At 31.5% G+C, this 18227-nt stretch overlaps 1 protein-coding gene and 2 long non-coding RNA genes across 3 annotated transcripts; 2 read left to right on the forward strand and 1 right to left on the reverse strand.

Annotated features, from left to right (window-relative positions):
* Nucleotides 1-11: 11 nt before the first annotated feature.
* Nucleotides 12-1260, forward strand: LOC132737119 (uncharacterized). The gene is made up of 3 exons (XR_009626684.1): nucleotides 12-71; nucleotides 672-812; nucleotides 1123-1260. It is a non-coding gene; the product is annotated as an uncharacterized LOC132737119 (long non-coding RNA).
* A 3613-nt stretch (nucleotides 1261-4873) lies between these two features.
* Nucleotides 4874-6504, reverse strand: LOC132737120 (uncharacterized). The gene is made up of 3 exons (XR_009626685.1): nucleotides 6232-6504; nucleotides 5975-6084; nucleotides 4874-5628 (listed from the first exon to the last, which is right to left on the reverse strand). It is a non-coding gene; the product is annotated as an uncharacterized LOC132737120 (long non-coding RNA).
* Nucleotides 6505-12194: 5690 nt separating this feature from the next.
* LOC132737118 (L-amino-acid oxidase-like) lies at nucleotides 12195-12992 on the forward strand. The gene has a single exon (XM_060724355.1). The coding sequence runs from the start codon at nucleotides 12195-12197 to the stop codon at nucleotides 12990-12992; it is 798 nt and encodes a 265-aa protein (XP_060580338.1).
* Nucleotides 12993-18227: the final 5235 nt, after the last annotated feature.

An 18227-nucleotide genomic window follows, 5' to 3' on the forward strand; every position in this document is an offset into this window, starting at 1 on the left:
GGAAGAGAGATAAGTTGGAGGTAGAATTCATACGATCAGAAAAGGTTTTGCACCAGGTCTTTACGGTGAAGGTAAGAAATACTAGTAGCTATAACACTGCAATAATATAACTGTCAATGGCTTGTACATTGGTTGAAATGTAACTCATACAATAAAAAATTGTCAGAACATTTTGTTTAAAAAATGATTAAGTGGAGAAAGTCATAAGAAAATGTCACAATATTTTGTTGTTTTGCTTGTATATATAGTGACCGTATCTCTCTTTTTATAGTACCGCGTGTTCAAACGGATACTTTAAGTTATATAAACTGCTTTCTTAACTTTGTTATATCATATGCAGATATTAATTTAAAACATTTATTATCCATTAATAGATCAGCAATCACCTGTCAATGACATATCATTGATGAAAAGCAAATCATGGAATTATACTTTATTGTTTGAAAATAAAGTGGAGAAACTCTTAAACATAAAACATAATATGTTGTTGCTTTGCTTGTGTATTTAGTCACCGGATCTTCTTCATAGTATCATATACACTTGTTAAAACGGGTCTAACTGCTCTCTTTACTTTGTTATATGATTTGCGATTATTAATTTTAGATCATTACTGATAAAAATATAGATCTGCAAAATATATTAACTTATATATTAGTTTTCTATTTGTATAGGTGGCGCAATGAGACTCCCCTATAACCACTTTCTAACAAGGCACTATATAAAACTGTTCCATATCGACATTATACCATTTCAAAATTTCAACGAAAATGCCTTTATTACTGTTAACGGAGACCCGCCTATAAAGATATCAGGTAATGATTAACCTTTATCAAATCATTACACACAAAACAGTCATCTGTAATGGTTAGATAACTTTAAAACAATCAACATACATGTAGAATCACAACAGTTTGAATAAGTTTGCCGATAAGTGACGGTGTGGTCAGCTTTCAACTATAATATTCAATTTTCAGAACAATATTTCAAGTTGTGATTAAATGATGAACAAAGTACTGGTTAAATAGATATACAATCACATAATCACAAAATCTCTGGGGTCTTTTGTTTTGAAAGTAGCCGATAACATGTATGTGTCTTGAATACTACTTGTTCTGTATTTAGAGTGGTTAGAACATGAAGACACATACTGTAGTAAATATTGGCCAGGATGGGACACCTAGCTGAAGAAGACAGAGGGATTAAAACAGAGACTTAAGATAAATGGAATTAGTAAGTAGAAATGAAGTTACAGTAAACACTATTTAATATTCACTTGTAGTTTATTTAGCCAAAATTAACACAAGGGCTGCTCGAAAAGAATTGCTTATTGCGCTGAAGCTCGATATTCACGAGAAAATTTCGAACAATCTTGATACGACTGGAAAACTCTATTCAATGAATTTGCAATGATATATACCTGTACGAATTAAATTTATCGATGTGTAGCGAATTCGTCATTTGAATACACACTGCCATTGACTACTGAATATATGAAAATGGTTGGCAAAAGCTTAGTTATGATAGAAGCAACATGGGCTTATAATTATGAAAGCTCATACGTTACCTCTGCAATATCTTCCAACATTTTAAAACAAGAGAAAGTCAAGTTCTTCCTCATCCCCCACATTCTCCAGACCTCCAGATCTTGCTGCCTTCTACTTGTTCTCTTTCCAAAATTGCTGGTCAAAAATAACGGTCAAGACAGGCAATAGGTTCTGCTGTTTTCCGTACCTTAGCACTATGCTCAAATCAGCGTAACATGACGTCTTTCGGAAATTGATTTATCAACAGAATTTATGTATTTCTAATCACGGGAAATACTCTGAAGGTATGAAATAAATAAACCGGCATATTTTTGAATAAAGTTTTCAGTGTGTAATGCGAAAATAAGCAATTTCTTTCCAAAAGCACCGGTACTATAGGCGAAAGAAAAACTGGTTATAATGTGCAAATTTTAAAATAATGTTTATGGTTAAAAATCACATTTTGGATCTATAATTTGTAATTTGTACTCATGTCACGAGTGTTATTCATGTAACATTTAATTTGACATCATTTAATGACGGATACAATCGGTTATTTGTGCTTATTTCTTTATTGATCACTGTAACATTTATAATTTATATTGAAACTGATTTTTCTTTACGATTTTAAAGGGAAAGACAATGTTAGAATAGAAACTTGATTTCAGAAAAAGAATACTATAAATAATAAATCTGCAAATTTTCTGCCGCCAAATAATAATATTAAACGAATGATATCAAAATTTAAATCGCTAAATCACCGATTTCTACAAATCAGTAAGCGCGGCCATGTTTGTGTATAGGGTATGTAAGTCTCGTCATGTGACTTGCGAGATTTCACGATATTTTGCACTTCCGGGTACAAACAAATATCAACAACATTGCTTATCTATATTGGGTAATACTTGTATGCCGGTATTAAAGTAAAACTTACACGGAAAAGCAAAGGATATGTGGAAATTGGCAGAGTTTTTTGTTTTTAACGAAATGCAAATAGTTTCATCTTGTGAACAAGTATCAATGAAAGACAACTTCGTATAATCTTCAGGTGGGTGTGTCATTTCGAATTCAGTTTATCGCAATAAATGTTGTAATATTTTCATGTCCATGTAAATCTAATAAATTTGTTATTTGATACATCATCATTCGCATCTGACTTCAGACTGGTGAATTTGATTTTATCAATTTTCTATAGCGCTACCTGATTATCTCTCAGAAGTATATAATGTTTAGAAATTTCGGACAGCGCATATTTCGGATAAACGTTTCAATATGATTATCAGTGTGTTTTAGTTGAATATATTTTCTTCTAACTGAAAATATTATTTATTATTATTATCTTTATATGGCACAAACATTCAAGCTGTATATTACCAATTTAAATTGCCATAAATTTAATGAAATATTTTGTTCCTGTAGATATTTAGACTGAGAAAAGTGGTGAGATGAAAGACGTCAACTGGTATCCGATGTAAACAACATGCATGCTCTGCTGTAAAAGCGTTTTGGTAAGAAATATATACTTAAAGCTACTTCAACTACATTAATGAAAAATAAATATTTTTGTATAACATAATGTTCTCGTTTTTGTAAATAATGGCATATGTAGTTTACAGTAGTTAATTCATGTTAAATACTGTTTAAAGTATTTTTTTCAAGTAAGTGGGTCATATTTTTTAGTTAAATAATGTTCAGTAAATGGTTAAAAGAACTAAGTCACTATCATATTTTTTTTAAAGATCAGTAAACTGTTGTCAAAGCAAATCTACAAAAACTAGGACACCAAGAAGTGTTTCTTCATTTTTAACATTATTTTCTATTCAAAACAAGATGAAAATGATTAAAATTTATAGCTGACCAATTATTATTGCTTTCAACTAATGATAAATTTTCTTTATATGCAGGTAGTTGATTTCATGGTTGGATCTTGAGTACTTGTCATGGCTCTTGATTTATTTTGGAGTGTTCACCATCAAATTAGAAACCAAATAGTGATACCACCAGACATAGTTGAAAGGAAATGTCCATACACAGTCTTGGAGTACATAGTGGTACAGACATGGCCATTACAGATTTTGACTGAATTAAAGCTTATTAAAGCTCCATGTCTTGTGTAAACTGTCTGACTGAATGTTTGTATTCTAATAAAAACTAAGGTTGAAGACACTTCAAAGATATATGTCAGCGTAAAAATGTTAAACAAAATATCTGTCTTTGTTAGAAATAAATAACCTGTCTTTGTTAGAAATAAATAACCTGTCATTTGTAACATTGTATTAACTTAATTATTCAAAGATAATTTATCTTCTGCAAATGGCTGTCCAAAACAGCTTCAACCAGGCATCATGTATTTTCAAAACAGTTAAGATAAAATTGTTTTAAATAGACTTGTAAGATGACAAGAATGGTAAAAAGATAAATTATCTGCATTAAAATGTTTCTATCTTGATTGAGTTTCATTTCATACTATCACCATGATCACTGTAATTGTAAAAGTAATGTAATCTATAACCATCATTTAAATATCATAAAAAATCATCTCAAAGAAAAACTTGTTTCTGAGACAAGATGTGTAAATTTCCTTCCAGTAATAGCCTTTCACTGCTCTGAGAAAAGCCATGATTTGCATTGTACATGGCAGGTAGTAATACCAGAGTAAACAATATTAATGTAATTCATCTGTGTTGAGTATTCTGTAGCAAAACACTAGCTTGCTAGTCCTTTAAAGCCCAAGTCTGTCTCTTAATCACAAAATTGGAGAAGACTTGCAATTCTGCATTCCTTGAAAGATTTTAGTATCAGAGGGGCAGTTATTACATACCATATACTTCTTTGGGTTTCAAATTTCCTGTTTTATAATGTATTGAACTTGTTGACATTTGACCAAAAGTGAATTATCTATACAAATCGTGCAAAACTTAGGGTTTGCACTTGAGACAAAACAATTACATCCCTGATACTTTAATATACCCATTGGGACTGTTTCAAAATTGTCAATGTTTAAAAAAAAACACACAATGCTTTTAACTTCTGTCCATGTAAATATGTGTAAATGTAGTCATTGAAGAGCTGTCAAGAACTTTTCATCAATATTATTTAGATAGTGTCTGTTTCGATTTCAGGACAGACAAAATTCAAATGACATGCATAGTATTTAATATAGTCAATGCTTGCATATTCAAGTAATCTAGCCATTGCTGTTAGAGAATAAAAGTACACAGTGACACTTATTTTGCAGATGAACCCTTATGATCAAGCACTGCTATAAATATATGCCAAATAGTAGAAACAAAAAACAGTTCATAAGTTTGATAAACTTTTATTTTTACACAATTTATAGTGCACTGCTTAGCATATACATGTATATCACACTGATATTCCACTCAGTGGAAGAAAAACTTCAGGAAAGCACTTGAAATTATTATTAGTTATTTGGACAATGTAACTTTACACTGTGAATGTCTACTGATACAAGAATAAGAATATTTCCTTTTACAAATATAAAGACTTTGAAAATTAACATGAACACATTATCATAGAGTTATAAATCATATTCTAATTGAAAAATGGTCAGCTTGATATCAAATCTTTGAATGCAAATTTGTGAGCTTATTAATGATTACCTCACAATATTAGTAGTAGATGATATATAATATTTTTGCTATTTCTTTTTCATCTTTACTTCATAGTCATTTAATGTCCATAATGACAAATGACTATACTGTGATTCCATGAAAATCCTTATCTCTGGTGTGTTTTCTACTTTGGTATATATAGAGTATCTAGTTTTAATACTTAAAACTGCAATGAAATGTGGATATTTTACTCTGTTTCTATCATTGTGACATTAACAAGTTAACTTGATTATGGACTCATAGTGTCAAACACCATAAAATCATACTCTTTTACATTAAGATTTTTGTGCTGGATGTCATTCATCTTCTTCAGGAAAATACATTTGACTATTCTCAGTGACTTATATTAAACCAATATTGCACTGTAACTGTGTGTTCTCTGATATCATTCTCAAATTAAGGAACTGGAAGATGGTAGTTGCAATGAAGGTCTTCATGGACAAATTCTCCTTCATCTTTTCCCTTTTTATCTGCAGAATGAAAAAGCAATAAATATGTTGTTACAAGTGTAAGACCTGAATATATTTCACTGAGTAAAACACTACAAATGATATTTACATTAGTCTTAATAAGCTGGCCATGATTGACACAAAAATTCATATTTGAAGTACATAAACATTAAAGATAAACAACAACACATAATATATAACAGTCATAAATATTGATCTTCTTAAATGTGAGACATGACTATTTTTCATGTTTTATTTACTTATCAATTATCATGCAGTGAAATCCAAAAATTATTTAAATATTTTGATAATTGTTTATCTTTCCGATCTCAACTAAAAATTAATTAATTATTTTACATGTATTTACCTTTGATGTATAGATATTTCAGGGTCATAGGCAGTGCAAACAGTTGATTAATGGTCCATAGTGAACAACTGTATATTCTATACTTGTCATATACTTCCCTGTCTACACATCTGAAATGGTTTATTCAAATATTATATTTTTAATTCAATCATAATTTGCTAGGTACCATATTAACATGTATATATAATTGAAAAAGGAAGAGAATAAAAAAGTAGTTTTAAAACAATACTAAAAGCTAAACAACTAGAATTCACTACCTTGACAAAACATCCGAAACAATTGTCACTATCCGAAAATAAACTAGTTTTATTAAACTCTATAAATCCCTCGTTTTTCCGTCAGATAATTGACCTACCTGCATTTTTTGACCCGAGCTTTCCATTCCTTCAAATCTGAAGAGGACCGAAGCAAATTTAATTTCTATATCTCTCGAGTTCTTCGGGTTACCTATATGCGTAACGGTAAATAAGTCTGCCGATGTACCCGGAAGTGGTAAATCGAAAGTGAAAGTAAACGAGACTTACGGGCCCTATTGGCCGTATAAAAACAGGTGCGCGTGATGTCATTTCCCCACATCTTTAGATTCATGATAAATCTAGTTAAATCGTAAGGAAATATTAATATAATAAAGTATTGACCAGACAAATTAATTTTCACAGGAGGTGTAGAGGAGATTTTTTTATGGTTCAAAATACGCAACAATATCAAAAAAAAAAAAATAATAATAATAATAATAAATAAAGAAACGTACGGCTATCCGAAAGTTCTAGCCGAACGTGAGTCACGAACGACTAGCCAGGACGCACTGTATTGTCTAGCCCATCTAGTCTAGCCGTACGGCACTTTTCAAAATTATATGGAAGTCGAACGTTATAAAATTGTTGATTTTAATGCTTATCATTTGTTGTTTTATTTGTATGAATTATTAAATCATATTTGTTAATTTTAAGCACATGGATCGAATAAAAAATGATCGGAGTGGAATAAATAAATAAAAAGAACATTGAATGGAAAAAAAAAACAACGGTGAAATGCAAAAATAATTATATAATTTTCAAAACAGTAGATAAATATCGAACATAACACAGTCAATCAATTAATTAACCTTAAATAAAACCTATCCAGGGACTGACAATAGAATTTTACAATGCCTTTCACGGAACATGCAAACTTTCTATACAGAACCGTCGGTAATTGTCGCAATTCTCAAGAGCCTAACAACAATCATTTTCAGTGTTTGTTTGTTTTTTTTTTCGTATTAAAGGTGTCGAAAATTAAACTTAATGAAACAAAAAAGGATTATTATCAAAATTTTACGGGCCCGTACGCTAGCCACTTCCATTATAAAAACCCTACTAAAACGTGTTCTTAATAGTACATATAATTAAATTTTTGCAGTTTGACTCTGACTTTAAAATTTAAAGCTGTGAACTCTTTTGAAAAGTAAATTGTTAACATGTCTGCCAACGTATGATCGTTCTGTTCTGTTCTGTTATCGTAGCCTAATATTAACTGCAGGCAAATCATTTTATAGGCTGCTCAAAAATCTAATTTGCATAATTTATTCACACAATTGCTGGTTCTTACTACTTGTGTCTAATACTGCGCATTGTCCATTTTAATTGTTCCTAATTTGCACCAAATGTTCCTGTCACACTGTGTACTGTCGATTTTTATTGCTCCTTGTATGCCTCTGTGCCGACAGACCTTTTGATCATGCACAGTGTTGCCCTGATTGGTTAATCACCCTTGTCAAATATTCTAATGACGAAATAGACATCTATTTTTTACGCTTCATCAGTGAACTGAATGACCTTAAGGGGAATTAGGTTCCACACCTATCAGTAAATTACAGCACGTCATAAAATAGCAACACCTTTTTTTTCAGTTAGCAATAATCATTTTAAATATTAAGTAGATTTATGATTTTTTGTTTTATTGGATTAAATTTACGGTAGTAGAAATGCGTATCTGTCGGGGAAAGGAATTTGGTAAGTAGATAACGTGGAAAAAAGCTTTAGTGAACAATATGCGTAATTATAGGGGAATGGGCAACCTGTTGCTGTTGGTACCAGTTTTGACTGGGTGCCTAAATAACCTAACGGACAGTTTTGTTTTCATACGATATTAGTCTAGCTGCCGATTTTCCTGCGCCATTCTCATTTTTAGCGTCAATGGCGGAAAATCGCGTCCTCAGCATATTGGATTTAGTTGATATTTTATCTGAAAAAAGATACATGACCGGCGATGTACCCTATTTGCACAGCTTGTCTAGCGAAAATTAAGTACAAAATAAAAGGATATATCGTCAATTTGAAGAATTTTTTCATAGTACCCAAATTAAATTAATTGTTTATCTTTGCAAATTAAGCAGTCATTGCTTAAATCATGTGGTGGGATCATCAGCAAGCTTGAATATCGGACAAACAATAATTAATGTCGCGGCGTCTTCAATTAATTAATTAAAGCAATTCAGTTCCATATGATGTTTTCATAAATAATATATAATGTACGCAATAAAATTAATAAGTTCTTCATCAAGATATATTTCAGTTGTACCAGCGTGTACACCTATACCGGAAGTGGGTATAACACGTCACAATCTCGTTCTCGTCTGTCTCGCGAGAATGACAGAACGCCAAAATGGCGGCGCTCATGAACATATTTCTCAAGTAAAAATAGTGTTTTAAAACAAGAATTTCTCTCTTATAGGGTTGATGTCAATAGGAAAACTGTCATGGTTCCTCTTTTTAAATGATGAATATTTATTTCAGACAGACATCAATCCATCCATTCCTATTCCTTTAAATGCCTGCGAGGATACAACTTTTCCAGTCGTCATTATTATAGTTTGTTTTACATTTTTTATATTTCGTACATGTATTTTATCAAGGGGATTACTTGTCATGTTCAATAGAGAAGGTAAAACGTGAGCTTGCAACAAACCCGAGTCATACGACATGGCTCACGTGGATTAATAAATGGGGTAGATATTCACTTGAAGAATATTTAACAAGCAACGTCAATCAGACACCTGATGAACCACAACTTCGACCTTGGCCTGATGCTGCAATAGAAGCTCTTAGGGTAAACGGCATACATGATAATTAAAAACCCTTTTTTAAAACAGTTTTATTCAAATTTGAAGTTCCCTCCGATTTATTTGGTAAGATATCTAGTATAATACTCATAAATAATTCACAAAAGAAATATTGATAGTTCCGAAATTACATATCAAATAGACTGTTCTAGAATATGATTATTGTTTTCATCGTATAGATTTTTCATACTGGATCATTTAGAACTCTATCAACCTTTTTTATACGCCATAACACCCTCCAGATGTAATTTTGGCATGACGTTGTCCGTCCTTTTGTCCGTCTGTTTGTCCTTTTCCCATAGGCAATTGGTTTCCGAGGCATACCTTTTGAACGATTTCAATGGCTTTGTTTATATTTTAGCATGTAAATATGTTATAGTCAAGTTCGATGTTTTTTGCAATCAACTTATTGTTAATAGAGTTATGCCCCTTTTTAAGCAATTTTAAGTGTAATGATTGGTTTCTGCAGAATAACATTTGAAGCATTTCAGTGATTGTGTTTATATTTGACACGTAAGTACGTTAAATCAGAACAAAGGTTCACTGCAATCAATTCATTATTAAAAGAGTTATGCCCCATCATGTAATTTGTATGTGAAATTATTGGTTTCTGTAGAACAACTCTGGAAGGATTACTGTGACTGTCAAAAATGAGGTCATGCTCGATTTGCGCTGTAGTCAACTGATTTTTAATAGTAATACTAGATAATAACTTTTTGGATATTTCAGTGATTGTATGAACAATATTTGGCGTGCAAGTACAGTGAAATTTGAGAAAACCGGACGCTGAGAAAATCGGAACTCTCTAAATACCGGACGAATAATTCAGTTCCCTTCTTTAAACTATTGTATTAAACATTGACAATACCGGAATCTGTAAAAACCGAATATCGGACGGTTGAAAGGGGACTACAAAGTCCATTATATAGACAATAACCCTGACAATACCGAACGACGAAGGTGTGAATAACCTGTGTACTTATCAATTGGTTGTGTCTAATACGCTAACTGAGCGGTAACGGAACAATGATTATCTGATTAGTTAACCCTTTACCTCATATATACGTGAAACAACGCACTTTCGACCCCCCCCCCCCTTTTTAGGCCTGAAATAGTGAAAAAATGTCCTATTTGGGTCCCAATCACATGTTTTCGTTTGAGAAATGTTGCTAAAAAAAGTGAGCACATCAGGGGTTGCCAGAAGGGGGATGCGCAAAGAAAAATTTTGGACTTGTGAGAAGCTTAAAATGACCCCAGGTCGATCATAAGGTAACGTGTAACCAACGCTGAAAAGCCTTTGAATCCATCTCAATCCCTTGCAGCACTTTGAAATAAATTTTGATGGAAAAAATCGAGGCAAAATAGTGATTTTTGGCAATTTTGAGATGTCCCCTCGTTGCCATGGTAACAGGAAATTTAAGACTGAGCATATCGTTACAAAGGCAATGGTCCAGTCAACATTTGTGCCAAGTTTGATTAGTATTGAAGCATTTTTCATAGTTTCATAGCAGTTTGAACTTGTAAGAGGAGGCTTTTCAGTGAAAATGGCCATTTTTCACAATATGCTCATGGGGGAAAGGGTTAATTATGTCTCTTTTTCCAGTTTGATTCATTGTAAGGTATAGATGTTACCTTTTTATATAAATGCCAAAATACACGAGAAATTGATAAGTTAAAATCAGTATGAATGGAACATAGAATATTATTATACTGCAGTGCTTTTTGTATATTCATTTCCCAAAATGGCAACGCAACGGAAACGACATTTATCAGCGCTAAGTTCCATTCCATGGCCTAAAAGAATTCGATGAGAGCTGTCTATAAGTAACAAATTTAAATTAGTTAAAGACAGTGAAACTTTGCCGAGACCTACCTTAAAAATCTTTATCTGACAAATATGGTATAGGCAATATTTACAATTGGGGCATTATTATAAACAAACAAAGTAAACTATGTTCGTTAAATCATTATCCATTACCCAAATGTAAACATATGCGGGTGTAATCTGACTTTATCATTATGAGGTAACTGCTGTTCGTTTAAATTCAAAATTTTATTGTATTTATATGCAATAATGGGACAAAAACAATTAAAAACATATTGTATAGTATTTTTATCATTTCTTTATTAAGCATTATACTTGCTCATGATCATGAAAATGCAAATATACGTGCAGCATCCTTTGTAAGTTATTGCTCGGTTTATAGGATCCTGAATAGCTGAAGGGGACATTGAGAATACCGGACCGCTGAGAAAACCGGACGAAACCCTCGGTCCGAATGCCGTCCGGTTTTTTTCAACTTTCACTGTATTTTATATCAGAACACAGTGATCAACTCTCTTGTGCATTTTTTATTAGGAATTTATCAAGTGAAATTATTAGTTTCAGCTGAATAACTTTTGAAGGAATTTAATGATTCTGTTTATATTTGGCACATTAGCTATATCAAATTACAAGATATGTTTGATTTTTGCAACTCATTATTTGAAGAGTTATGTCTCTCTTTCATCATATTTTCTGTGACATTATTAGCAAATTGTGTTTATTTGGGCAAAAAGTCAAATAAAAACAGGTAAAAATTCCCGATTTTCTCGGGTCATTTTAAATTGAATCTTGATATTAATCAAAAAACAAAAATCAATGTATAATTTTTAAATTATTTTTTTGTTATTCAAAATGTTATTTAAAAAAAAAACCCCAATTTGGTTTGGAAAAAATCCATAGCTCTGGTTGAACCATCTAGAACAAAAATTTGATATCTTACTTTAAGGCACATTTTTGTCGATGATACCTACTTGTAGATTTGCCGCCTCAGCGGAGCTCTTGTTCAATAAATATCTTATAGGAATATCCAAATGATAAATTTCTTTTTTTTTATCAATTTTTTAAATACCTGTGCAAAATTTACCAATTTTAGATCAATTCACTATCATAGATTTTTTTTTATTCTTTCATGATGTGAAAGTAATGAATGCTCAGAAGTTGGTAGTGGCTTAAGCCTAAACTAATTCTATATACATGTATAAGCAACTGCTGTTTGCTTGAATAACTTGAATAATTTATTTCAGATTTCAATTTATTGGCCCAAGATTAATAAGAGCTTTGTTTTGTATCTAAGAATGGAACTTAGTCAGTACTGGATTGATCCCATGTTCGCACCACGATTCGGAATGGATGAAATTCCAAACGCATTTGTTAAAGAGAACAAACATGGATGGAATAAAAATGTAAACCTCTCTTATAACTTAAAGCTAGGAGTAATTGTCAAAAAAGTGGAAAATATTGTAAAAGGTCAAGGTAAAAACGTTAAGATTACTTGCTTAAATGCATATCGTAAAACTGAAGAATATTACTATGGTGATGCGGTCTTTGTTATGGTACCGATCAAAGCTTTACAAAATATGGATATCCCTTTAAATGATAAACAGAGAAAGGCTTTGAATGGTGCATTTTTCATTCACGCTACAAAAATATTGTTGCAGTGCAGGAGACGTTTCTGGCAAAAGGCCATGTCATATAAACAAAGAACCAATTTACATAATGACTTGCAAGGCGGTTATACAATAACAGATGAGCCTATAGGCCGCATATTTTACCCGAACTATGTGGGATCAGGGATTGGGAGAAATGCTCGAGGAATACTAACTGTCTACACATTACAAGACAGTGCTGTTAAGTTTGGTAAAGATACTGTAAAGACGTGTATCAGTGAAGCAATAGCACAGATCAGCCGAGTTCATCCAGAGATAAAAGCGGAATTTGAAACAGGCGTAGTTCAGGCTTGGGATAAAGACCAGAAACGTTTGTGTGCATTTGCCGAATTAAATCCTCCAGACTATATAGAATCTATGAAAGCATTCGAATCGACAGGAAAATATTATATAGGGGGGGAACTTTTTTTCGAAATTTCTGGATAAAGGAGAAAATTGTTTTCGGGTTTTATTTAAGCGTTTTCCCTTTAAAAAGCCGTTTTGGGGGATCAACATCCAAAAACAACCTCTTTTCCTTCACAAAAAATCCCCTTTTCAAGTTCTCACAGAAGAGATACAATCGTCTCATATTATATTTATATCATGGTTTTGTATCATGCTTAAACTGTTTATTAAGTTTCCATTAAAGATGATTTCAATATGTTAACATGCTTTCCTGTGAGTGTGCGTCATTATCTTACGCAAGTTTTATATATGTACTGTAATGATGAACTACCAGAACACGTGTTCCATGCATATAATAAGTACTGGTTTATTACGTTTTTTCACATTTCCATAAAAAGAACAAAACAATCAAAGCAACTACATAGAGAATCCTTGAGAAAGCCTTATGTCCTATTTTGATCTATTCCAAGGCAGAGTTTTTGCCAGTACTGTCCATCAACAGGCTCAATTAAAACGAGCCTGCAACATTTTACAATTTTGCCGTGATGGGCTTCCTTTATGGATATTTTTTTCTCTCTATTTCACAATAATTTTAAACATGATCCGTATAATTAACAATTAATTTGACGTAAAATTGCACAAGTTCTTGCTGTCGAGCTCGTATGCGCAAGAGCAAATGAGTAATATTAACCTAACGGTTGGGAAGACACTTTAACAAAATGAGGACATAAAGAACTCAAGCATTTAAAATATTTCGGCATTAAAACAAAAAGTTTCTTAGTAATAAGTACAAAGTATTAGTAAAAGACACAGTTTATTGAATATGCAACATATTATACCACTGTTAAAAACTATGTGTATATATATATATTGCTTTGCGAAATATATTATTTTATGTGTCGTAATCATAATTGTTGATTTTGTGTCATTATCGTTTTACATGGCCACGTATAATAATAACACTTTACATTTTTATCTCCTATATTGAGCGGTTGCACATAAATCCAACTATGCTCCTAATACTCTGATAATTAATCTTGTTATATGTTACAAAGATTATATCAACATAATTTTAATTGCCCGCAACATTTTGCCGAGCCTTGCTGGTTTGTCATTATCCCACTCGTAACAAAATTCTTCTAATTTCTGCATATCATTTTATCTATAACATTATTTTCCATACTCCTTTTATTGAATTCATATAATTCTGAATATTTATGCATCAATGGCATTTTAATGAAATAAATGGTAAGAACATGTATACAAATCTTTTGTGATACTAATGGGCTAGTTATAAAGTTGCATGATTGAATAACTGATTCGGGAATTACATACACTGTTCAAAAACTATTCCTAATACCGAACAAAAATCTGATTGAAATTTCCATTGTATGCATGACAAGCAAGTGCATCCTAAAATAACTTAAAAACTGTTTACAATGTGCCACTTACTGTAGGAGTGAAGGGTCGTAACATTGTTCACGCACGCAAACACACAATTATAAACAATATGCTATTTATTACTTTAAATGTTGTTCACTTTAACGATTATACAAAACACTTATTGCTTGGACACTTCCTTTTCACCAGTGTTTAAAACGAAATCATTGCTGGCTTAGATATATTTCTATTCAAATGGAAATTCTATTAATTTTCTCACAGGAAAGACAGGCAAGATGTTTTTTGAAATGTTTTTTAAACGTTAGCAAAAAAATTTTCATTTTTGGAAGTTGAAAAAATTTTCCCAAACGGGTTTTTGGGGATAAAACTGCGGGAAACCCCAAAATTGAACGTTTTAGACATAATTCACTCAGTAAAACATGAAGTAACCATAAGCTAAAAAAATGTTCTTCACATCCCTTCACTTATAATATGTTACATATTGTATTGGTGTATAAGGTACATGTATGAACGTTTTAGTAACTACTTGAACAATAAGGGACACTTTGATTGATACTGTATTACTTAGTATTTTATTCATTCTTAAATGGGTGATATCAGTAGTGTTAGAATGTTTAGAATACACTTGAAATACAATAACTATTCTCTTTCTGTCTATTCAGTGCTTTTAAAATAAAACCTCATGTTCGAAATTAGGATAACCTATGTTCGGAATTAGAATCATTGGTCGGAATTAGGAGGACGTACATTCAATCAGGGATGGTATATTTATTATCGTTAAAGATAGTTCAGCACGACATTATTGTTGCTTTTGTGGTACTTTGAGTTTTTACTTTTTGGCATTTTTCAGGTTCCTACTTGAATAATTTTGAATCATCCTTAGGATATGTTGCCTGCTTTTTAAATTTGTCTTTTGACGTCATATCTGTGATATGCAGGCTACATTACCTCTGATCCCCTGTCGAAAATCCATTTTATTTAGTTCCGCCATTGCTTACTTGTTTAGGGCACACGCATTCTTTTACTTAGGGACCATACGCCGCTTTTCATGGTATGGCACGAAAGTTCACATTGAGGATTCCATGATAACCGCCGTATGAACACATCCGCGGATGTTTCTAAATACAAAATTTCACCATGTTGAATTCTGCTTAAGCCGGTGCTAGGGGGCTTGGACGGTAGTTTGCACTTGACAGAACTGTCCATGAACAGGCTCAATCAAATCGAGCCTGTAACATTTTCAAGTTTGTCTTGTTTGGCTTTCTTTAGGGATTCTTTATTTCTCTATTTGACAGATTATTTTGTTTTAAAAATAGCATATCTACAAATATAATTTAGTGGTCTAGTAGTATCTGACGAAATTGTAGCACGAGCTAGTATACACTTCTATTGAGGGTATTGTCTTCCTTTAATTGCTCATAATTCCAACCAATATTAAAAGTCGCTTAGGTATTCGGTAATAGGTACACCTTCTCTTCTTTAAATATAGAACACATTTATTAAAATTAACAAAACTACTCACTTGCCTTCAAAGTCTGACATGAACTAAAAAGAACAGCCTCATCAAAACAAAAAATCATAAATCCACCACCTTAAACATCAAAAACAGTATACATTGCTTCTAATGTATTGATTGTCTCAATAAATACACAGGGTTTCATTTCGTAAATTTCTTCTTTTTTTTGAACATTCATTAAAGCAGGAATATGAGAAAATAAGAATGATATAAAGATACAGCATGTATGACTAATTGTTATAATGAACTTAAAATGGGCCAATTATTTAATACTTTAAGTTAACAACGGTTAATGGAGACAATCTTATATCGCACTGATATACATGTATAACTGTTGACAAAATGAATTATGCAAATCGTGTATTATATAACATTACGCTAGTTTTGGGATAACACTGTTCCAATAAAGTTCTGATGTTTATAAAGTATATCAATTTTTATTATAATAAACCTTTAAGTATAGGTTAGTGTTTAATAATATGTATTAACAAAAATAATTGGTCAAGCCTGCCGCAGGCAGGCGACCAATTATTTTTGTTAATGCATATTATTAAACATTAACCTATTTAATGATCAACATTATTTTTTCAACCAAAAACGAGGCATTTCACTAAATCACCGATAGCTCCGCCCTTTCTCTCTACAAGATGTCTACACCTTGTCAAGTTTCTAACATATCACATTTAGATAAGCTAAATAAATGGCCCTATCAAATAATCGGGCACATTTTTTACTGAAATGTCACAGAATTTATACCTATAGAATATCTGGAAAAAAAAACAGCGAGGAAAATGATGCAATTAGGTAAAAACAATGGAGTTAATGAAATGTGTACATCCTTTATAGATAAATGGAAAATGTGAGAAGATACATTAGATTAATAATTTATACAAATTCGTTATTAGCTTTAAGTTATTCACTAACATTTAAAATCCCTATTGATTTGCTCATTTGAAAAACAGTTGACCTTTTTTCTGTATGTCAATTTAGGTTTACAGGTGGAGGGGGTCCATTTACGATGAGTTTTCCAGCCAAAAATGTAAACATTGTATTCTTAATATCAAGGATTGTTGATGCAGTTACTATCAAATGAAAGAAAATAATGTTTTGGTTACTTTTCTAGAAAATATAAAGTTTAAATCAGTCAGCAATTTATAACAGACATTATTCTTAGAGTTAAAAGGATATAAAAAAGTTACTATGTAATCATTTGTCTCTGCGTGGCCCACATGTATTATCTATGTAATAAATTAATTGATTGTATCCTCACATTTAGAACACCTGACCTCGCTTAATTTTTTACGTTGGCATTGTTTTGCTAACCTTAGATATTTTACAATTCAGAGTCTAACTCCTCCCTAATATAATGCATTATTGAAATTTGTTAGACTGGTTAGACGACAGATTAAGTAAATTTTATTTAGTTAATACACATTAACCAAAGTTAGACTTAGCAGAAATTTGAAAAATGTGATTGGACAAAAAATAATGTTGATCATTAAGTATAGGTTAGTGTTTAATAATACATATTAACAAAAATAATTGGTCAAGCCTGCCGCGGGCAGGCGACCAATTATTTTTGTTAATATGTATTATTAAACATTAACCTATTTAATGATCAACATTATTTTTTTCAACCAAAAACAAGGCATTTCTCTAAATCACTGATAGCTCCGCCCTTTCGCTCTACAAGATGTCTACACCTTGTCAAGTTTCTAACATGTCACATTTAGATAAGCTAAATAAATGGCTGTTCAACATATAATCAGGCACATTTTCATTGAAATGTCACAGAATTTATACCTTTATCTACATCTACTATCATGTTTCTATAAAATATCTGAAGAGGAAAATAATGCAATTAGGTAAAAACAATGGAGTTAATGAAATGTGTATATCCTTTTACAATAAATGGAAAATGTGAGAAAAATATATTAAAGATTATTAATTGATACAAATTCGTTTTAGCTTCAAGTTATTCACTAATATTTAAAATCCTATTGATTTTGCTCATTTGAAAAAACAGTATTTTTTGTATTTTTCTGTGTATCAATTTACGTTTACAGGTGAGGGGGTCCATTTACAATGAGTTTTCCAGCCAAAAAATGTAATCATTGTATTCTTAATATCAATGATTGTTAATGCAGTTCATTCCTATCAAGTGAAAAAATAATGTTTTGGAAAATATAAAGTTTAAAACACTCAGCAATTTATAACACACATTTTTCTTAGAGTTAAAAGGATATAAAAAAGTTACTATGTAATCATTGTCTCTGCGTGCCCAACATGTATTATCTATGTAATAAATTAATTGATGTATCCTCACATTTAGAAACACCAGACCTCGTCTAATTTTTTTT

This window comes from Ruditapes philippinarum, unplaced genomic scaffold, assembly GCF_026571515.1.
Source record: "Ruditapes philippinarum isolate M1 unplaced genomic scaffold, ASM2657151v2 ctg16966_1_1_1_1, whole genome shotgun sequence".
Classification (NCBI taxonomy): domain Eukaryota; kingdom Metazoa; phylum Mollusca; class Bivalvia; order Venerida; family Veneridae; genus Ruditapes; species Ruditapes philippinarum.